Source organism: Microtus ochrogaster, chromosome X (genome assembly GCF_000317375.1).
Source record: "Microtus ochrogaster isolate Prairie Vole_2 chromosome X, MicOch1.0, whole genome shotgun sequence".
Taxonomy (NCBI): domain Eukaryota; kingdom Metazoa; phylum Chordata; class Mammalia; order Rodentia; family Cricetidae; genus Microtus; species Microtus ochrogaster.
The window spans coordinates 9331392-9355094 of NC_022026.1; the positions used below are offsets into that span (position 1 = coordinate 9331392).

Genomic DNA, 23703 nt, shown 5'->3' on the forward strand with positions numbered 1-23703 from the left:
AAAAGGAAAAAAAGAAAAACAACAACAACAAAAAAAAAAACAAAGCAAAATAAAAGCCAAATCACTGTCCTTTACTAACAAATTTGATAAATATTTTCAAGAAAAGAGTATAGGAGTATACATCCAAATAGCTTGCAAATGGGTGTAAGCTTCCTTTAGAACAACTTAGCAGCATGGATTAAAAGCCTTGAAAAGAATTCTATTCTTAACCCAGTAACTCTACTTCTGAGTCTGTCCTAAATAATAAGGAGGGATGTGCAGGATGTTGGATAGAAAGATGTGTTCCATCACTAACATACAAAAAAAGAAACTCAGGTGGATCACAATGTCTAACAAATGGTAGAGGGAAGATATATCAATAAGAGTAGTATAAATTGGAGGTAGCGCACGGCTTTAATCCCTGCACTTGGGAGGCAGAGCAAGGCAGATCTCTGTGAGTTCAAGGCCACCCTGGTCTACAGAATGAGTGCCAGGACAGGCTCCAAAGCTACACAGAGAAACCCTATCTCGAAAAACAAACAAGAACAAAAAAAGTAGTTTAAGTCTACAATAAAACATGCTTTTAGAAAATACTTAATGCCTATAAACTCTTCACAATACAACATGTAAATGAAAAAAGCAGAAATAAAATATTGTCAAAAAGGATCACTGGCCAAGCAATGGTGGCCCACACCTTTAATCCCAGCACTCTGGAGGCAGAGGCAAATCTCTTTCAGTTCAAGGCCAGACTGGTCTACAAAGTGAGTCCAGGACAGCCAGGGCTACACACAGAGAAACCCTATCTCAATCAAAAAATCAGTGGTTACTAGAAAGAGGAAGAATGATAGAATTGTGTGAAAAGAACTCTTAGCTGGGCGGTGGTGGCACGTGCCTTGAATCCCAGCACTGGGGAGGCAGAGGCAGGTGGATCTCTGTGAGTTTGAGGCCAGCCTGGTCTACAAGAACTAGTTCCAGGACAGGCTCCAAAGCCACAGAGAAACCTGTCTCAAAAAAAAAAAAAGAAAAAGAAAAAGAAAAGAACTCTTATAACTAATAATCCTATCAATAATGATATAACTGCAAGTGCATATGATTTACCAATGCAAAGTCTTAATAGAGAAAACTAAGTAGTAGAGAGCCCAATTTTAAAAGAACAAAAATGATTATGCTTGGCACTATAAAGTCAACCTAGCATGCACAAGGTCCTGGGTTCAATTTCCAGCACAAAATAAAACAAAACAGAAAGTGTTTGTATACAACATAGGAAATAAAGTGGATGAGAATATACCAATGAACTAAATATAGTTTACTCTGGATTACAGGAATACACTTGCTTATTAGTTTCCTATTCCTGTGATTTCCCACATTTATGTACATATGTTTTTGTAATCTTAAACAAAAGTATCTGTGTGTATATACCAATAAAATACAAACCAACAATTAAAGAATCTCTAGAGGCTTTCACATGATGACTCGAGGATTGGAGGTTTTAATGGCTTTGTTTTTCTTTAGATTTATTGAGGACTATGGGTGTTTTGTCTACATGCATGCACACCAGAAGAGGGCATTAGATTCCATGGGACTACAGTAAGAGACAGTTGTGAGTCATCATATGGGTGCTGGGAATTGAACTCAGGACCTCTGGAAGAGTAGCCAGTAACTGCTAAATCATCTCTCCAGTCCTTAGAGTTTTTAAACTTCTCTACGCTCCCTAGAAATAATGACAGTAGCCAAATATGGTGGCACAGCTTTATAATCCCATCTCCTAGGAGGTAGAGGTAGAAGAATTAGAAGTACAAAAGCAGCCTTGGTTACCTAGTGTTTGTCACAAAGAACAATAACAACAACTTATTCCCACTGCATCTGAATTTAATTTCTATCAGATCTTAACCTAAAAATAGCAATGCTTATTTGAATAACTATAATTAGTTTTATGAATATTAAAATATTTCACCTGCTTTAAGATTTGCCAAACAGTTTTTCTACTCCTGACCTCTGTAAGGTTAGGCAATTAAAACTGTATCTCCTTGTGATTTAATGAATTTGGTTTTTTACAAGGAGATAATTCAATCACCACTACCCATCACAATAGAGTCTATAAATCACAATCTTTCCTTCTGCCTCTTGACAACAATACCAAATCAAACAGCAAAAATTTAGTTCCCACTTGAAAAGTTCTTGCTCATTGGAATTATATCTTCCTCCATTTTTTTGTAATATAGTCAGTCTAACAATTTGTAAATGTATGCATGAAATAAACATTATTTGATTTCATGACATCTGTTCATATACTCAATCAGTAATAAATGGGACTCCCACATTTACCTAATGCTTTTCTATACACAGAATTATCTCTATTAGGGAACTCTAGTAATAAATTAAAATGAAAATCTTCAAAGCCCTTATCAGTTTATGAATATATGTTTACAATTACATACTGGTCTAGTCTTCTAACTACAATAAGGACAAGGGACTATGTCTGTCTTTGCTTACGATTACACTAGCCCCTAGTGCCAACATATAGAAAGTTCACTAAATAATTATTGAATTAAGATTTTGGGGGGTCTTTGTTTCGGAGGAGGGTATCACCTGATAGTCCAGACTCGCCTCAAAATTGTGTTATTCTCTTGTCTCAACTTCCCAAGCTCTGTGAGCCACCTCACTGGGCTGTTATTGAATGGATGAACTAATGAATGCTTCTTTTTGTAGGGGGAGGGCTTTCTCTAATACATAAGAGAATTTGCATTTTTCAGACTTACAAGATGAGAATCCACTTTACTTTTATATTCCTCATTACTTAGCACAAATAAATAACAAACTATCAGAAGTAACTTTCCACTCCTATAGTTTTCAACTCCTTTTGTGTATTTTTATATTCCCAAATGCATATTTCTAACAAGACTTACATTTATGAAGTAATCTTAGGGTTGGATAAAAAGGCCCTTCTCTTTGTCTAAAAAACAGTAATTCCCCATTTACTGTAAGGATTTCTATGTGTTCATGGCTGTAAGAGAAATGTCACAAAGTACCAAGTTAGATATTTTCTTTCCAAAGTGAATATAAGTCAAACATCCTATAAAATTATAACATGAAATAGCCACATACAAAGATACATGAGCTTATTAATCCAGTGAAGATCCTGACCTAAAAATACCTATCCAGTAGAGAAAACAATAGAGGACAGAGAGGAAATATGACCTGCTACATCCAATTTCATTCCACATTTTATTATTGTAATTCCATTGTCAAGTAATAAAATACATCTTTCAAGAGCAAACTGAAATAAATTCAATTATAGAAACAAGTCTTTGATAAAACAATACACATTTTAATATATGTAGATAAGATTTGAAAATAGAAATATTGACAAGTTTAGAGTTAATTCTGTCCATTCTCGTCATTAGTCTATGGATAGCTAACAAGTTTAGAGTTAATTCTGTCTATTCTCGTTATTAGTCTATCAATAGCTAATGTGGAAATATTCCATTTAGAATGAGAACAGTCTAACCTTTGATAGTTAGCTACTCTAATCTTTTTTTTTTTTGTTTTTCGATACAGGGAGCTACTCTAATCTTTATGTGGAGAAAAACAAGGACTTACCATCGGACAATTTTCACAGGATCTTTCTTAGGCATGATTTGATTAAGCCATGGTTCAATACCTGGAAATTGCTCTATCAATTGATTTTTAATACCCTTAATAACCGAGGTTTTCAACTGGATGCAGTTGGACACATTTTCTTTTTCATCAAATCTGGCAAATGATTTTTCAAAGAAAAAAAAAAGAGGGCATTGCTAAGCAGAAGAATCAGAAAATCTAAAAGTAAGGTTCTAATTAATCATCTATTCCCAAGCAAGTAGTCATGCTTAAAATAATTATGAAGTAAATTGCTTTTAAAATACCACAATCTCCATTTGTCTTATACAACATAAAACCAACGTTTTAAAACAATATTAGAATAAACTGCCATGCCTGTTGCAATTAATGAGGGCAGAGTAATTGTTATGCTAGAATTCATTATCAGCTACATAAATGCCTTTTACTAAAAATTCTTGCTCAAAGAAAAAAATAGATTCCCACCCATAATAAAAAAAAACTTGTGGGTTTTTTAATCTAAACAAAACCTCACAAGTTAAGATACAAAAGACCACCCAAGCATAACAAAAGAATGAGCCCCGGCAGGTTATGGAGTCTGCTGGGACTTTTTTTTTTTTTTTTAGGAATGTTGATGATAATTTTAAGATCCGTTAAGATCTGCTCAAATTTTCATGCACAAAACCCACCTTCCTTTTCCCATGTTCCCCCTTTGCCTTTCGCGTCTATCAAATCTGGAAGATAAACCCACTGGGTAGGTTTCCAAGGAATTTTTGTCTTCCTACACTGACTAGCACACAGGACTATCTCGTTGTTTTCAAGACAAGGTTAATCTGGCAGCTAAGCAATAGGCTTGATAGACTGCCTGCTTCCTGTCACCCAGACTCCTTCGCTGCCATGACCCAGGAAGTCAAGCCTTCCCTTTTTCAGTTCATAACTAATAAACATATGGCAGCGAGTGCAGGGCTCTCCTCTCAACTAAGGAGGATGTGCCCCTAAATCACAATGCAAGGATGTGATTGGTAGAAACCTAGGAATGGAGATAGCACTGCCGGAGGGGGCAGAACAGGGTTAAGGAGAAAGAAAATGGGAGCGGGAGAGCCAAACCCCGATTGAGGGCTAGAGACGGAAAGCTTAAAGAAGTGTTCCAAGTCCTGAGTGAGAGCATAGTACTATATATATATATATATAAAAAAAAAAATCTTAGGGAGTCAGGATGGCAGGGGCGGAGGAGAGAAAGAGGACCTTTGCTCTCGCCCTCTTCCCCACCCCCACCCCCACCGCCTTTGTGAGCAGCCGAGGGAGGCCACAGCGTGTCCTTACTTCTTGAACATGATCCAAGGTGAAGGGGGCGACGATAGGGAAGGGCCCGGAATGGGAAGGAAATTGAATTAGGAAGGGTCCGGCACGAGGAAGGCCGGCACTGACAGTAGGAGCTGCTGTCGTTATCCGGAAGGCGAAAATACTACCCGCTTTACGGCCCTCAGCGAAATCTGACTACTTCCGCTCCTCTCAACTCCACGTTGACGCTTTTGTTGCCTCCTTTTGAGTAACAGCTTACTCCCCATTGGGGATAGCCGAAAGGGCGGGACTTTAGAAGTGATCAAGCAATTCTTTCTGGTTGCTGAAAGAGAAGAATGGAGGAGGGCGGGAATCAATAAAAGCAACATTTTAAGCAGTTGCGTCAGTTACGGGTTCCTCAAAGGGTCAAAATTCTTTGATCATTTGGTTGCTATCCATTACTGTACCAAATATTTGTAATGACAATGATTTTTGTTTTTTGTCTGAGATGACCTAGGGAATTGGTGCTTACCAAGCAGCACGAACCTAGATGATCCTCAAATTACAGGATACTTAATTAAATTTGTATTTCAAATTAAGTGAACATCTTTTACTGCAAGCATATCTCATCTACATTTTGAACATGCCTATGCTAAGAACTACTTGTTTATCTGAATTTAATTAAACAACCTCTTTTTTTTTTAATCTGGCAGCACTAGTCATTAGAGAGTGAAGTGCTCTCAGAATTATCAAATAAGTCACCAAGTTGCTGTCCCCTGCTTCACTCGGATACTTAGAAACTGAACTATAAATAGAATGTAGTAGGGAATGATGGTTTACGCCTTTAATCCCAGCACTTGGGAGGCTGGGTAGGTGGGTCTCTGAGTTCAAGGCCAGCCTGTTGTACAGTACTAGTTTAGGTTTAGGGATAGCCAGGGTCACAGAGAAACCATGTCTCAAAAAATAAAAAATTAAATAAAAAAAAACCAGCCGGGCAGTGGTGGCTCACACCTTTATTCCCAGCATTTGGGAGGCAGCTGCAGGTGGGTCTCTGTAAATTGAATGCCAGCCTGGTCTACAGAATGAGTTCCAGGAAAGCCAGGACTGTTTCACAGAGAAACCTTGTTTCAAAAAACAAAAAAAATAAAAACAAACAATCAAAAAAGTAGAATTTCCTGTCAGACATGGTTAACACAGCCCATATTCAGAGCACTTGAATGGCAGGAGGAAACTTGAGACCCCCATCTCAAAAAGAAAACAAAACAGAAATTTAAAAATAGGCAATTTCCTTAAAGAATGAAAAGACCACTGGACCAGTAATAATAGTCATAATCTAAATGAAGAGATAAAGAATCCATTTTGTGGTGCATGCCTTTAATCCCAGCACTCAGGAGGCAGAGGCAGGTGGATCTCTGTGAGTTCAAGGCCAGCCTGGTCTACGGAGCGAATTAAAAAAAAAAAAAAAAGAAAGAAAGAAAGAAAGAGCTGGGCGGTGGTGGCGCACGCCTTTAATGCCAGCACTCGGGAGGCAGAGGCAGGCGGATCTCTGTGAGTTCGAGACCAGCCTGGTCTACAGAGCTAGTTCCAGGACAGGCTCCAAAGCCACAGAGAAACCCTGTCTCAAAAAACAAAAAAAAAAAAACAAAAAAAAAAAAAAGAAAGAAAGAAAGAAAGAAACCCATTTTGCTGATTCCTAATAATACTCTGCTATACACATTGATAGGAGCCTAACATAATCATCAACAGAGAGGCTTCAACCAGCAACTGATGGAAACAGACACAGAGAACCACAGCCAAACATTAGGCAGAGTTTAGGGAATCGTGCAGAAGACGGGGAGGAAGGAGCCAGGGGATTAAGACACTACAAGAACACAGCCCACAGAGTCAACTCACCAGGGCTCATAGGGACTCACAGTAAATGAAGCGATAGTCAGAGAGTCATAAGTCTGACCTTGGTCCTCTGCACATCTATTATGACTGTGTAGCTTGGTATTCTTGTGGAACTCTTAACAACGGGAGCAGGGGCTGTCTCTAACTCATTTTTTGCCCGCTTTTGGGACCCTTTACCTCCTACTGCGTTGCCTAGTCTAGCCTTGATATGAGGGTTTGTGCCTAGTCATTTTGTAATGCGTTATGCCATGTTTGGTTGATATCCCTGGGAGGCTTGCTATTTTGTAAAAGGAAACAGGGAAGAGTGGACCTGGGGGAGAGGGTGGGTTGGGAGGAGAGGAGGGAGGGGAAATGGTGGCCAGGGTATAAAATAAGAGGGAAAAATAATTTTTTTTTTGTTTTTATGCCTTGTGACTTTTTTTTTTTTTTGGTTTTTATGCCTTGTGACTTTTTTTTTTTTGGTTTTTATGCAAAAATAAATTTCTAAATAAAAAGAGAAGAAATAGCCGGGCGGTGGTGGCGCACGCCTTTAATCCCAGCACTCGGGAGGCAGAGGCAGGCGGATCTCTGTGAGTTCGAGACCAGCCTGGTCTACAAGAGCTAGTTCCAGGACAGGCTCCAAAGCCACAGAGAAACCCTGTCTCAAAAAACAAAAAAAACAAAAAAAAAGAGAAGAAATATATTTTGCTTGTGTAATTTTTTTTTTTGAGACAGGACTTCATTGTATGTCCCAGGCCGGCCTGGAACTCCTTATGTTGATCAGGTTGACCCCTGAGTTCCAGGTCAGCCTGATTTGTAGAGCAAGTTCCAGGGCAGCCAGGGTTACACAGAGAAACACTATTTTGAAAAACAAAACAAAATTAGTAATAAGTGGACAAATTTATTATTTTATTGCGCTTTTTCTTTGAAAATCTACTAAGGGGATTAGAGCGATGTTTCCCCAGTTAAAAGTACTGGCTGCTCTTCCAGAGGACCTGGGTTTACTTCCTAGGACCCATGGAGCCGCATATTCCTGGGTGCTCCAATGCCCTATTCTTGCCTCCATGAGCACCAGGTGTGTATGAAGGAAGAACACCCATACACATAAGAAAATAATAATTTAAAAACTACTTACATTTATTCAGAAATTCATATTAGTAGAAATAATAACTTCTTACTCATGCAGTCAATCTCTTGCTAGAGCTGGTACCATGTATTGCCAGTACAGTACCCAGTCGATGGCATTTTTGTTTTGTTTGGGGCTTTGGGTTTTTGGATTTTTTTTGTAAGTGATTGTGGTGGTACTGAGAATGGAACCCAAGGCATTGTGCACACTGGGCAAGCACTCCACCACTGAGCTACATTCTCATTCCTCTTATCTTAATTTTTAGGTTTATTTTGTTGATGCTTGTAATTCCAGCACTTGGGAGGCTGAGTAGGAGAACATCATGTTTGGGGTCAGCCTGAGCTACTTGGTGAATTTCAGGTCAGCCTATGGAGTAAGGGTCTGCCTCAAACAAAAACAGCAACAACACAAAAGAACAATAAAAACTCTAAGCAACCAAGCAGCAACTACCACTCACAGTCTGCTAGCAGTGGCCTGTAATCTCAGATACTCAGGAAGCTGAGGGAAAAAGAGTTCAAATTCAACGCTGGCCTGAGCAACATAGTGAGACTCTACCTCAAAACTTAAAAACTAAACTGGTTGGTGGGGGCACACGCCTTTAATCCCAGTACTCAGAAGACAGAGGCAGGAGGATCTCTGTGAATTCAAGGCCAGCCTAGTCTACAAGCATCAACTGCCACACAATTCAGCAGCACAGCGTATACCTAGTATGTACCAAACATACGCACCCACCCCACCCTCACACGCCTGCTGTATCATTAATTACCAAACGGAACTTGAAAGAATTCTTTCTTTTTAAAATGTATTTATTTATTTTATGTATGAGTGCTCTATCTTCATGTATGACTTTATGCCAGAAGGGGGCATCAGAGTCCACTAGAGATGGTTGTGAGCCACCATGTGGTTGCTGGAAATTGAACTCACTCAGGACCTCTAGAATAGAGCTCTTAACCACGGAGCCCATCTTTCCAGCCCTGAATTGTTTCTTTTTAAAAAAAATAATTTATTTTTGTTTATTTTATGTGCATTGATGTTTTTCCTACATGTATGTCTGTATGAGGGTGTCAGATCCCCTGGAACTGGAGATACAGACAGTTGTGAGCTGACATGTGATTGCTGGGAATTGAACCCAGGTCCTCTGAAAGAGCAGCCAGTGCTCTTAACCTCTGAGCCATCTCTCCAGCCCTGAATTGTTTCTTTCTTTGTTTTGTCCTTGCTTCCTCTGTCTGGGATAGATAGGGGTTTCTGTATATCACCCCAGAAAAAAAAATAACAAAATAGTGTTATATATAGTATAATAATGAAATGGAGTCTTCTTTTCCAAGATTATGTTTTAGAATTTTTTCCTGAGAAAGAAATTATTTTATTTATTTATTGCGTATGCAGTGTGCTCATGTGCATACCACAGTGTGCATGTGAGCAGAGGGTAGCTTGTAGGAGTCAGCTCTTCTGCCTTTGGAACCTGGGAAGCAAACTCATGTGATCAAGCTTAACATAAGCATCTTTACCTGTTGCACCATCTTGCTGGTCCAGCATTCACCTTTAAGTAAATCATTGCTATAACAAACCAGTGCCACAGAGGATGTATTTCAAAATTATTCTCTTCAAAAATTAAAAATTGAGCTGGGTGGTGGAGGCGTACACCTTTAATCCCAGCACTCTGGAAGCAGAGACAGGTGAATCTCTGAGTTCAAGGCCAGCCTGGTCTACAGAATTTGTTCCAAGACAGCCAGGGCTACACAGAGAAGCCCTGCCTTGAAAAAATAAAATTAAAGTAATGATGACTCAGCACTGTAAGTACAACACTTGAGAGGCACAAGAGGATCAGAAGTCTAAGGCCAGCCTAAGCTATGAGACCATCTCAAAAATACAAAAAGAAAAATGAAAAATGAACTTCAGGCCAGATGGGGTGGTATAGGCCTCTAATGTCAGCTCTCAAGAGAATAAAGCCTTGCAAATTCAAGGACAACCTGGGTAATACAGTGAGACACAGTACCTTAACCAAAATCAACTAAATCCGAATCCTGGAAATCTTTATTTATTCGTGTCATAAACAGTTATCAAGTTCTTTTATGATTTTGATATACATGATTTCTCTCCTATAGTTTATTGATAAATATTTCCTGCATCTTATTTTACAAGATCCCCAATGTCTACACAGGATAGGACATAATCCCCAAGCCAGTCATGTATTTCACTAAAAGCTGTAAAAGCATTAAACATGTCACAGTTGTGTTTGTACACTTAGGGTTTAGAGCATGTTTTACAAACTCATGCTGATACTATGCTCTAAGTGCAACCCAGGGAAGTACTACCTAAGCAATAAGCATAGCACTCAGACCCTTTAGAGAGTCGAGGAAAGAAAGATTTTCTTAGAAGACAGGGCACAAATTTGAACAGTGGAGAAGCTGCTTTCACTGCAAGAAAGAACTGAGCCACTGCCAGACCCTTGCTGGGCCCCCTGTCTCTCAGAATCTATAGCCTGTGAAGGCTTCTCGTAAGCTCATATTTCCCACAGACTGCCTCTCAGCCTTCTACTTTAGAGGCAGCTGCAGCCTGGCTTTCTATCCCCTGATAGATCAAAACTCGCCTAAGAATCACAAAACTTCCCCAGTGCCCCCTACCAACTCTGAAAAGCCTAAGTGAGAAAGCACGGTAGTACTTCTTGTCCAGATCTTCCTCTACAAAGCAACATCAGTGAAATAAACAGCTCCCACCTCCAGTCTCAAACACAGCTGCTTTTGGAGACCTGAGAGTTCCTATCAGAACACTATCAGGACTCACCAAACAGCAAGACTGGTAAGGAGCCAAACGCGTGGTGCCTCACTCACACCCCTTTTCTTCTATCACTACCAAACATGAAAGCACCCAGTTTGACTTGTTGGGACTGTGAACAAGTTGCTTTTCCCCCTTTTGCTCAGAGAATTTCACACAATGCTTTCAGGTCACTTTCACTCCCCACTCCTGCTCCAAACTCCTCCCTCTCTGCCAGCCATCCCCACCAATTTCCTGTCCTCTGTTTTATAAAAGCAAAACACAACTAATTGAGTCTAGTTTGTGCTCTCCTGGATATGGGCCATCCATCCACTGAAGACAGTTGTTGTCCCAGGGGTCACACCCTTAAAGGAAACTGTATCTTTCTCCCCAGAAGCTATCCATTGTCCGTAGGCCTCAGGTGTGAAGACGGGAGCCCCTTCCCACTCCACCCTAGCCTGTTGATTAGCTTGATCCTCTGCGGGTCTTGTCAACTACAGAGGCTGTGAGTTCCTGAGTTCAGTAGGTTCTGTCACATCCAGAAGACACGTTTCTTTTTTGCTTGTTTGTTTGGTTGTTTGGTTGGTTGGTTGGTTGTTTTTCACCAGTCCTCGCCAACCTTCCAATCTTCCTGTCCCCTCTTCCATTATGCTCACTGAGCATTCTAGAGAGGAGTCTAATATAGATGCCCCTTTTGTGGCTGAACACTCCACTGACACTTATTCTCTACACTTACACCAGTTACGAGTGTCTATGTTAACCACTGTTCCCTGCCCAAAGAAACATCATGGATGAAGTCTAAGGGCTACGTTATTCTATGGGTAAAAAACTGAATTTAGAGAGCAGTTTGATACTACATCCATTTAGCAGGTTCACCACTAGGGCCTGTGAATTCCCCAGCTGTTGTGGGGGTCTTGGGTGATGGGGTAGTTATCTAGGGGTTACACCTAAATTTGTCCTGTATGCCCTGGAAAGAAGGCTGAGGCAGGAAAGTGAAGCGACAATTGGAGAAGGGCCAATGAAAGGAAGTGACATCTAGAGTTCGAAGGAATAGGGACAGTTGCAATCTCCTGAGGGGAGAGGGTAGGATAACCCCCAAAACAAAAAGCAGCTTTTCTTAAAGGGGCCAGTTCCTGTTTTCTAAGAATACCCAAGTTACCCTGATCCTCCTTCCAACTACAGGTTCTTAGCCAGGTTTACAGCACCAGATATGTACTTTCTCCTGTGAAATAGGGCTTAAGTCCAATTAGAAAGCAATTGCTTATTGCCATGTCTTAATGTTTCTATTGCTGCTGTGATGGAACACAATAATCAGAAAGCAGGTTGGGGAGGAAAGGGTTTATTTCAGCTTGCACTTCCAGGTAAATAGTCTTTCACTGAGGGAAGACGGGACAGGAACTCAAACAGGGTAGGAACCTGGAGACAGGAGCTGATACAGAGACTATGGAGGGGAGCTGCTTACTGGCTTGCACCTCATAGCTTACTCAGTCTCTTTTTATAGAACCCAGGACCACCAGCTCAGAGGTGGCCCCACCCACAAAGGGCTAGGCTCTCCCACATCAATCAGTGATCAAGAAAATGCCCTGTAGGCTTGCCTACAGTCCAATCTTATGGAGACTTTTTTTCAATTGAGGTTCTTTTCCCTCAGATGACTCTAGCTTTTGTCAAGTTGACATAAAGCTAGCTGGCATATAAGACAAGCACCCTCCATATCTGGCTGTGTTTGTCCCCAACTGCTGCAGGAGGAAGCTTCTCTGAGGATGACTGAATAAGGTACTGATCTGTGAGGATAGCAGAATATCATTATGAGTCACCACACTTTTTTTTCTTTTTCTCCTTCTTCTTTTTGTTTTCTAGACCAGTATCATTTGGTTTTTCCTTAGGTCCCTGGCTATCTAGTCTCAGGTTCTTGGTCAATCAGTGTCAATATGGGTTCCATTTCATGGGCCTTAGGTCAAATCAGTTACTGGATGGTTACTCCCACACATTCTAAGCCACTATTGCCCAGCATATCTTGCATGCAGGACAGATTGTAAGTCAAAGGGTTTGTGGTTGAGTATGGTGTTTGTGTTTCTCTTTTTGTAGCCTGCAGAGTACCTTCCCATACCTAAGACACTAGGATATATGGCTGAAGATTCTGTGTAGGCACCAGCTCTATTTTTCCATGTTCAATGAGTTGTGTGGTTGTTGTCCTCAGCAATGGCACCCCACAGCCAGTTTTCGGACAGTGACCCATTGTCTTGGCAACAACCTGAGTTGTTTGGGGATATCCATGGGATATTCCTTGGCCAACAACTCAGTTGAATGCAACTCAGTCCCAATACCAGAAGCCTCCTTTGGTGACAAGAGATGGCCAGTTGGGGCTTGGTCTCCCTTATTATTAAGTGACATCATTAGGATGGGCTTCATATATTTTAGAAAGTTTCCATTACACTAGGCTTCCAGACCTTCCTCAAATGCTCCTCAGTTCCAGTTGTCTCTCCCTTCATTCTATTCCTCAACCCTATCTTCCCTCCTCACCCGTTTCTCCCATTCCTAACCCTCCTCCACACCCCTGGTCACCCACAAAAAATGTCTACTTCCCCTGCCAGGAAGATACAAATATATCCCCTAGTGCCTTCCTCTATACCTAAGCTCTCTGGATTTCTGGGATGTAGATTGGTTATCATTTATTTAATGGCTAATGCCTTAGGGTTTCTATTGCTGCCATGAAACACCATGACCCAAAAGCAAGTTTGGGGGAAGGATTTATTTGGCTTACACTTCTACGTTGTAGTTCATCATTGAAGGAAGCCATAACAGGAACTCAAACAGTACAGGAACTGCCTCAGGAGCTAATGCAGAGGCTATTGGGGGGAGGGGTGTGCTGCTTACTGGCTCATCCATCATGGCTGGCTCAGCCTACTTTCTTATAGAACCCAGGACTACCGGCTCAGGGATGGCCCTCCCCCATTAATCACTAATTAAGAAAATGCCCTATAGCTGGATAATATAGAGGCATTTTCCCAGTTGAGGTGTTCCCCTTTTAGATGACTCTAGCTTGTGTCAAAGTGACACAAAACTAGCCAGGGCACTTTATAACATCCATGCCACAGTTGCACATATGGGCCTATCTTACCACCCCATTCAATAGTCCATTTAACAGGGTTCACAGTTGGGTAAAATTATTGGTGACCCCTTCCTGTGTACTTAGCATCTTCCAGTACTATGAAAGCTAACTGGCGGTGAGAAAGCTTCCTGGTCAGTGCTAATTTGCTTTCTCCATGTCCTATGACCAATGTGTGTGTTCTCTTCAGCGATAGAGTCTTGCCTTCAGCTTTTGACGGGCAACCAAGAGTAATGACAATAGCCTCAAGGAGAGTTACCCCAAAACTGGCACTGAGATATTTATTTGGCAACCTATGGCTTCTGTGATGAGAATAATCCCCTATGAAGCATAACTTCAATTAAACTCTTTGGGGACAAATTACTTGTAAGAATGGGAAGTTACTTAAACTTTGTGTTCTTGTCTCTAAAATGGGATCTCATGGCTAAAATGAAGATACTAGGAGAACTATGGAGTGTCAATCTGTGGGAGATAAGAAGGAAGTTCGGTTCAGCACAATTCAGTAGCTGGTGTTGGTTCAAACTTCAAGAGTCTGATCCCATTGTTCTTGAGTTCTCAGTAGTCCTCATTGTCCGCTATGTTCAGCGAGTCCGGTTTTATCCCATGCTTTTTCAGACCCAGGCCAGCTGGCCTTGGTGAGTTCCCAATAGAACAACCCCATTGTCTCAGTGTGTGGGTGTACCCCTCGTGGTCCTGAGTTCCTTGCTCGTGCTCTCTCTCCTTCTGCTCCTGATTTGGAACTTGAGATTTCAGTCTGGTGCTCCACAGTAGGTCTCTGTCTTTGTCTCCTTTCATAGCCACAGCAATGGGTTTTTGATCCTACTGCACGGACTGGCTTTGTGGGAGCCTAGGCATTTTGGATGCTCACCTTACTAGACCTGGATGGAGGTGGGTGGTCCTTGGACTTCCCACAGGGCAGGGAACCCTGATTGCTCTTTGGGCTGACAAAGGAGGGGGACTTGACTGGGGGAGGGGGAGGGAAATGGGAGGTGGTGGCGGGGAAGAGACAGAAATCTTTAATAAATAATTAATAAATAAATTAAAAAAGAGTCTGATCCCAAGTAGTTTATTTTAGGCATTTTTTTCAGAGGCAGGGTTTCTATGAATAACAGCCCTGGCTGTCCTGGGACTCACTTTATAGACCAGGCTGGCCTCAAACTCACAGAGATTTGCCTTCCTCTGCCTCCTGAGTGCTGGGATTAAAGGCCTGCACCAGCACCACTCTACCATTTTAGGCATATTTAAGCACAGCACAATTTGGAAAAAAGTTTCTGGTGACAATTAATTCAAACCCATGTGCACAACAAAGCTTAAGACATTACTACTTTGAACCGCTTAGTAAAGTACAAGTGACACCTTCCAGAAAGGTTGGTTCTATAGATTAAATGAAAAAACAGGCTCAAGAAAAACAAGCTCATGATAAGGTCTGGGGGAGGACAGCACTGCAGATTGACTGAGACAAACAAGATAAAGGTCTGGGGTATCTGGTGTGGCCTGGCCACACAGATAGCACAGAGGTTACCTGGCTATTAACCATCTCTGTCCCCAGCCTTGTGGAGGGAAAACAGGTTACAAGTCTCTGTCTTTGAAGAGACAACCCTGCATTCTTAACATTCCTGGTTTCCCTAGTGCTTGTCTGTGAACACAAGGACCCCTGTGTCCCTTACAGAGGACTAACGAAGATAATTCAGAATGGGTTAAACTATTTAAGATTTTTGTTCCTCTTCTTCCTTGTTCCGCCTTCCACTTTAACACACTTCTCTGTGCTTCTCTTCCCGGTACTTGATCTCCCAGGTCTCCCTTCATTCCAGGTGTTTCTGCTAGAGTGCAAAGGTATTCGGTGGGAGAGCATTTGGGAGAGCCCAGGGCTCAACGTCCAGCACATTTTTTTTTTAAAGTGCAGGCCGGATACATTCCTGGAATCCCAGCCCTTGAGAGGTAGAGGCAAGAGGATTACAGAACTGTAGCCAACAAAGACTGTCACTATCGTCCTAAGTAAAAATACATACATACATACATATCCAGAAACAACAAAATTCTGTCATAGTTTTATTGCTGAAAAAACACACACATAAGCCTCAGATTTTTTTAGACTGGTTTAAGAAATGATGGCTTTAAAAAAATTTGCTGGCCGGGCGGTGGTGGCACACGCCTTTAATCCCAGCACTCGGGAGGCAGAGGCAGGTGGATCTCTGTGAGTTTGAGACCAGCCTGGTCTACAAGAGCTAGTTACAGGACAGGCTCCAAAACCACAGAGAAACCCTGTCTCGAAAAACCAAAAAAAAAAAAAAATTGCTAATTTCTTCCTTTAAATGAATTCTAAAACTTTGCTAGATCATTCTCAACTACACAGCAAGTTCTAGGCCAGCCTGGGATATATGAGTCCTGGTTTCAGAAGAAACCAAAACTGAGCCCAGGTGGGGGGATACCATTCCACCACTAGCAAACTCTTCTGCCATTCTTTTTTTTTAAAGATTTTAATTATTTTGCCAGGTGGTGGTGGCACACGCCTTTAATCCCAGCACTCAAGAGGCAGAGGCAGACAGATGTCAGTGAGTTCGAGGCCAGCCTGGTCTACAAAGCAAATTCCAGGACAAACAGGACTGTTACACAGGCAAACTCTGTATCAAAAAACCCCAAACAAACAAACAAAAGGATTTTAATTATTTTTATTTTATGAGTATGAGTGTTTGCTTGCATGTGCAGTAAGTGAATGCAGTCCTTACAGAGGCTATTAGAGATGGTTGTGAACTGCCATGTGAGTGTTGGGAATCGAACCTAGGTCCTCTACAAGAGCAGCCAGTTCTTTTAAACTCTGAGCCATCTCTCAGCCCCATCTTCTGCCATCCTTATATCCTTTCCCAACTAAGGTGGTTTATAACAGCACCACCACTGTCCTGCAGTCAGGAAGTGGGAGTCAGCAAGTAGGTAGGCGTGTTCCTTTTTGCTGGCACATGGTAATGTCCAGACAATTCATCTCCATCTTCAGGTGAACCGAGTCCTTCTCCCTGATTCTTCTGCTGAGTTTCACAATCGTTGATTACAGCTTGATTCTACCCTCTTTGTTGTCCTAAACTGACTTAGCAAAGAGACTGCTTCATGCTGCCCAGTCTTCTCCTCTGTAGGCTTGTGAAGCCCTGCAAGAGAAAAACACCCAATGAAGCTGCCAGATACGGTGAATCCACAGGTGCAGACCTCTGTGTTAGCTGAGTTACTATTGCTGCAATAAAACACCATAGCCAAAAGCAAATTGGGGAGGAAAAGGTTTATTTTCCTTACATGTCTGCAGCACTGTTCATCATCAAAGGAAATCAGGACAGGAATTCTAACAGAGCAGGAACTGGAGGCGGGGGATGATGCAGAAGCCATGGAAGAGTGCTGCTTGCTGGCTGCCTGGCTCCAAAATGCATACTCGGACTACTTTCTTATAGAACCCAGGACCACCTACCCAGGGATGGAACCACTCACAGTGGGCTGGGCCCTGCTTCATCGATCATTAATTAAGAAAATCTCCTACAGCTAGAACTTATGGAGGCATTTTCTTAATTAAGGTTCTCTCTTTTCAGATAACTCTAACTTGTGTCAAGTTGACATAAAACTAGCCAGTAGAGTCTCTAATGTGCCTGTGGATTCCTTGCCTTTGGCCAAACCTGATGACCCAAGGGACTTTGATCCCAGGGTCTCACGTGGTAGAACTGACTCCTACGAGTTGTCCCCTGGCCCCCACTCATACACCATGGCAATGTGTGCTCACATACATACACTCCTACACAGCCATACTCCCGCAATTCTCTCCTTCCTAATGGTACTTCCCATACACTGCTCCTTACTCCTCAAAACTTCACCACAACTGCCCAAAATAATTCATCCCCTGAAAATAAGATAGAACTCTCCAGATGGAAATTCAATCCCTACTAGAAAACTAGAAATAGCCATATACTCACAGCCACTTGTTCCTACCGCTGAAATGAACACTATCCCTCCTTCAGACACCAGTCAGGGATGTGTCTCCTCAATAGCTTTATTCAACTTACTAGTCCCTCTTTTTTGTATTTAATTTTCTTCTCTTTGAGGTAGCGTCTGTCTGTGTAATCCTGGCTGGCCTCAAACTCACAGAAATCCTCCTGCCTCTACCTCCCAAGTACTGGGGTTATATGCAAGTGCCAGCATACATGTGACATCACACCCTTGTCTCTCTTTTTGTAGTTTATTATTATTATTTTTATATCTTAAAATTATTAATTTGTGGATGTGAGAGTGTGTGGGAGTGTATGTATGTGGGCACACACTGCCATGGTGTATGAGTGGGGGCCAGAGGATAGTTTGTAGGAGTCAGTTCTTCTACCATGTGAGGCCCTGGGATCAAACTGACTCAGGGCATCAGACTTGGCCATAGGCACCTTTACATAGAGCCTTCTCACTTCTGGTTATTTTTAAAATCTTTTTACTGTTTTTGTTTTTTTTTTCATTTTTCAAAGAAAATATGTGGCTATTTCCATATTATAAAATGTACAAACACAAAGTTATAATAGCAATAATAAAGCTAGCATCTCAAGCTGGTGATATGGCTTAGTACTAGAGCACTTGCTTAAAACATACAAAGCCCTGGGTTGTATGCCCCACATTCAGAAAGAAAAAGCTAGTGTTTATGGAGTAATTGCCCTAAGTGAGGCACCTTTGCAAGTAATTTCATATATTAGCTCACTTAATCCTCAAGTAGATATTAATTTGCATCTTCACTTTGTGTGTACAGAACAGAAGAACGTGTCTCAATTTTCCCTAGCTAGGGATTTCCAGGACCTGATTTTGAACTCAAGTAAATATAACTTGGTCCTATCTAAATTCTATAATTTAAATCATACCCCACATCCCTCCATGCCCTGACTTCCCACCCCTCTTAAGCTATTTCCTTTCATTCTCATCTATAGTAGGTTTATGTGTATCTTCCAGAAACTTTTGGTGTGGATAAATAGATGGATGGATAGATAGATAGATAGATAGATAGATAGATAGATAGATAGATAGATAGATAGATATTACAATATGTGAGGTACATATGCTTTTGCAGTTATTTGGTTTTGGTTGTCCTGGGAATTGAACCCAGTACCACATGCTTACAAAGCAAGCACTTGAACCACTGAGCTATATCACCAGTCCTGGTGTATGTTTTTGAAAAATAAAAATGACTCTGAGCCCTGTAGAGCATGTAATCCTATCAGTCAGAAGACTGAAGCAGGAGGATTCTAAATTCTAGGCCAACCTAGCTTATACAATGAGACCCTGTCACAAAAAGAAAGAGAAACAAACAGAAGTGTGCAAATGAGATCATGTCACACATGTAATTGTGCTTTTTAATTTTTTTGAGATTATAATATAATTACATAATTTCCCTTACATTCCCTCCCTCCAAACTCTCCCTTGTACTCTCCCTTCTTTTGATATATATATATTTCCTCAATAATATAACTGCTCAGTCTGTATAACATTACTTGTATGTATGTGTTTTCAGGGCTGACCATTTGGTATTTGATAACTAATTAGTGCACTTTTCCGTGGGAAAGACTTTCTCCTACCCTCAGCATTCCTTAGTTGCTTATAGTTCTTTGTGTAGGGTTGTGGCCTCTCAAGGTTTGCCCCCATCCACATTAGCATGTCTATTGATATCATCCTTGTTCAGGTCATGTTTAAGCAGCCTTGTTGGGAAGGCTTCATGGGCCTAGCTTCTGATAATTCTAGTAGACACAACCTCACAAACTCCCTGATCCTCTGGCTCTTACAGTCTTTCTTCCCCTCTTCCCCAGTAATCCCTGAGCCTTAGATATAGGAGTTGTGTTGTAGATCTATTAGATGGGACTGAGTTCTATGACTCAGAAAAAATGACATAATGAAAGCTTCAGGTAAATAGAGAAACTAGAAAAGATCATTGAGTGAAGTAACCCAGCCTTCGAAAAACAAACATCCCACATTTTCTCTCATCTCAGGTTTCTAGCTTCTAATGTTCAAATGTGAGCACACAATCTGTACATATTTTTTAAAAATCTGCAGGAAACAGGAAGGTAAAAGGGGACCATGGTGATGGGCGGTGGTTATGGCAATAGAGAAGGGAATAGCAGGGTACAAGTGATTCAAAGGGGAAAATGGGAGGTGTGTCTTTAAGGAGGAGGAGGGAATAAATACAGAAAAAAGACAGTAAAATAGCAGTAAGGATGTTTGAAAAAGTCATGAGGAATCATACAATTAACTACCTTAAAAACACAATACACATAAGTCTATGTATAGAGTCTCAGGTATCTTGGGCTGACCTTGAATTTACAGGGCGGCCAAGGGTGACCTTGAACTCTGATACCCCCCCTTACCTCCCAAGTGCTGGGATTATAGACGTGTGCAACCATACCCAGTTTATAGGCAGCTAGAGACTGAGCCAAAGGCTTCGAACTGATTGAGCACCCTGCCAACTGTGCTTCTCCCCCAGCCTTATCCAGTTCCTTTATATCAGCAGTTATTCTGGTCCCTACAATAAGTCTGGTAGGTGCAATGAAGTCACAAAACTCCAGCACTCCTGCTCTTCTAAACTGGCCTTCTCAAATTCTGGGGTGAGAGCTCTATGCTCTGACACCCACCCATGTTAGTTTAGGAGTCCTCAACTACAACAACTGGAGCATCATCAGTGTGTGAACCATATCCAGCCCTGTCCCTGAAAGAGGGAAGTCAAGAAGAAACTTGTGTGTGGAAGCTAAAACAACACTTTTCTCCTTCCTCTGCCTCTTCTAGTCGCTTTACCCTTTCCAGGAGTTTCCCTGAGCCTTGCAGGAAAGGCATGACAAGGGTGATAAAGCCATCCCATTTAGGACTGAGCTTTCATAGCCACTTACTCTCTGCGCTTTGACCAGTTATAAGTCTGTCCGTGGAGCTTTGCTCAGGAACCTTCTTTTTGCCATAGATGGTGATCAACACAGAGACCAACAACCAATGTGCAGACCGTGGAGTGCTCGGCTCTAAATGGGACAGCTATATCACACCCTTTCTCCACAAGCCACAGTGAACATCTTGGAAGATAGAGGGGGAGATGGTAAGATCCAAAGGGAGCAGGTGGCTCTAGGGAAACTGTATTTGCCTGTTACAACAGTGCATTTGCGCACATGAACTTACACCAACTGGAACTGCCTCCACAAGAGTTGCACAAGACCAAGCCAGCTAAATCCCAGCATGGATGGGGAGAGGCTCATGAAGGCCACCTCTGTCTGATGTGTTATTGGCAGTTGGTAGTTTCTTGGAGAGAAAGAGTTATTTTTATTCAGGGATGCGGACCCTGCGAGACTCCAGCAGATGGTCCCACATCCCATGTACATACAGGCAGAACTAAATGAAAATGGAAGATTGGGGCTGGAGAGATGACTCAATAATTAAGAGCACTTGCTGCTCTTTAGAAAACCTGGGTTCAGTTTCCAGCACCCACATGGTGACTCACAGCCATCAACAACTCCAGGTCTAGGAGATCTAATGCCTTGTTCTGACCTCTGCAGGCACCAGGCACATAGATACATATACACAGGCAAAACAGTCCTCCATGTGAAGTTCGGAGGGGAAAGTGGGGGTGCGGTGGGGAAGGAATGCAGAATAGATGGGATCCAAACACATTATTTGTGGAGAGAAAGAGCCAGCAGGAGGTGGGGAAGAACAGATGAGGGTAATGTGGGGTAAATATGAGTGCCATGTCATACATATACAGATGTCATAAGGAAACACCCATCAGTTTGTACACTTAGTAAAAAAGGAAAAAGAACAGCTGTCGCCACTTGTTAGTCACCATAAGACGCCCCAGACTCCATAACGACCCAGCATCTAGCCCTCATTCATGTCCATTTGGCTCCGTAGATCCTCCACTCTGTCCCCATCTCCAAGGTTTCCCTAACTACAGACATCTTTCCACTATACCCATCATGACCAAAACCTATATTCTCAGTTCTCTTTTCCTGGCTCCCTTCGCCTTGCTCTTGAAGATACCTGGATCCTTCCTCAAATCAATGCTTTCTCTGCAGCTTTCAAGTTACAGTTGTTTTTTTCTCCACAGGAGGCGAGAGTAGGGGACTAGGGTTTGCCCTGTTCCTTACTGAAACTTACACAACATTTCCCACTGTCACATATGTTGATGGGATTTGGCTATGAGACATTTAGAAGATATTAAGAATCGGATGAAGTTTTAGGATTGGTCCCTCATGTTGTATTAGTGGCTTTACAAAAGAAGAAAAGAAAGACCCAAGTTATAACAAGCTTGCTGTGTCTCACAGTGTAATGCTGTCTGCCCCGTCATCACCCATTAGGAAGTCTTTCACCAGTTTTCTGCATGCTGCTCTTGGACTCCCTAAACCATAGGCTAAATAAACCTCCTTTATTTATAAAATACACAGTTTATGGTATTCAGTTATGGCAACAGAAAATGGACTAAGGCATACCCAGTCTATGCCATCTACCCATTTTGCCTAGGCCCAGGTAGCTGAAAGTGGTTAGAGAAAAACAGAACCATGCTGACTGGCGTCATTTTAAATTCATGAATGTGAATCTTAAGTGGTCTCTTAATGTTTCCTGCCAATCATATTATATATCACTAGATTAGTGCTGCTATTCAATATAAATTTCTGCAGTGATGGAAACATTCTATAATTTGTGCCACTCAAAACAGTAGCCACAAGTACATACAGCTACTTATATTTACTTTCAAATAATTTAGTGGCTCTTTTAAATTAATTTCTTAGTTATATTAGCCACATTTAAATCATGAATCACATGTGGCTAGTGGCTATGTGATAGTGTAGTCTAGACAATTTACTTTTCTACTTGTCTAGCTACTTCCATTGTCCAGTGTTTTCCACAAATTCCTATTACTTCACCTACCCACTTATACCAGCATCTGTACTCATATACTGTCTTTCTCTTATTGATATATATATATGTGTGTGTGTGTGTGTGATATGTATATGGCATATGTATATATGTATGTAGATACATACACAGACATCAGTGGTTCTCAAGATGTGATCTGAGGACCACAGAATGTCTATGAGTTTGATACTTGACTTAGTCATTTGTGCTATCATAACCAAATATCTAAGGCATGGTAGTTTATACATAATAGGAATTTGTTCTTATTTAGCTATCATTGCTGGTTTGTTATTGTTGGTAAGTTCAAGTCCATTTGTTTGTAGCTAAAATAATGCCACAAACTGATAAGTTTTAAAGAAAAGAGGCTTATTTTGGTTCATAGTCTTGGAGGTCCAAGGACAATAGGATGCATCTGGTGAAGCCCAAGATATAGCAGGTTATCACCTGACAAGACATAGAGTCTCCCTGTATAGCCCAGCATGGCTTTAAAGTCATTGTCCTCCTATTTCACCCTCCCAAATGCTGAGATTTATAGGAATCAACCACCGTGTAGAAACACAAGAGGGCCATGTGTTCACAAATAAGCACTATGGAAACCAGGAATGTTAAACACACAAGGTTGTCTCTTCAAATAGAGTTTTATAACCTGTTTTCTGCCTAGAAGGCTGGGGACAGAGGTGGTTAATAGCCTGGTGACCTCTGTGCTATTTGTATGGTCAGGACACATGGGCTCCCCCAGACTCTTACATGTATTTCAGTCAATCTATAGTGCTGTCCTCCCCTCTTCCCTAAACCCTTATGAACATTTTTTTTTTACCTTGAGCCTACTTCCCTACTTAATTTATAGAACATACCTTTATAGAAGATGTCACTTGTACTTTCAAGAGTTTTGATGAAATCATGCCTTAAGCTTTGTTGTACGACTCTCGAAGTTTGAACCAACATCAGTGGCTGAGTTGTGCTGAACTGTACTTCCTTCTTGCCTTGCATGGATGGTGGTATCCTGTGAGGACCCTAAAGGCATGCCAGTACAGATGCCTAAATACTAACAGATGGACAGTCTGCTAGATACTCTGCTGGCTGTGCTGTTTGCAGAGACCCCTCACAGGAACCA

The 23703-nt window shown here is 41.5% G+C and overlaps 2 protein-coding genes across 3 annotated transcripts in view; one reads left to right on the forward strand and one right to left on the reverse strand.

The window, feature by feature from the left end:
- Positions 1-5161, reverse strand: part of Mcts1 (MCTS1, re-initiation and release factor) — a 12710-nt gene extending 7549 nt beyond the window's left edge. The window contains exons 1-3 of one of the 2 annotated variants that reach the window (XM_005358435.3): positions 4897-5161; positions 3580-3732; positions 2886-2983 (exon numbers count right to left, since the gene is read on the reverse strand). In XM_005358435.3, the coding sequence (XP_005358492.1) occupies positions 2886-2983; positions 3580-3732; positions 4897-4907 (262 nt within the window). In that variant the 5' untranslated portion in view covers positions 4908-5161. Of the gene's footprint in view, positions 1-2885; positions 2984-3579; positions 3733-4262; positions 4463-4896 lie in introns of those variants that run through there. The other variant, XM_005358434.2, reaches the window with a different exon arrangement.
- Cul4b (cullin 4B) overlaps positions 1-23703 on the forward strand; it is a 113184-nt gene that overhangs the window by 28076 nt on the left and 61405 nt on the right. The gene's annotated exons all lie outside the window — the stretch shown is intronic.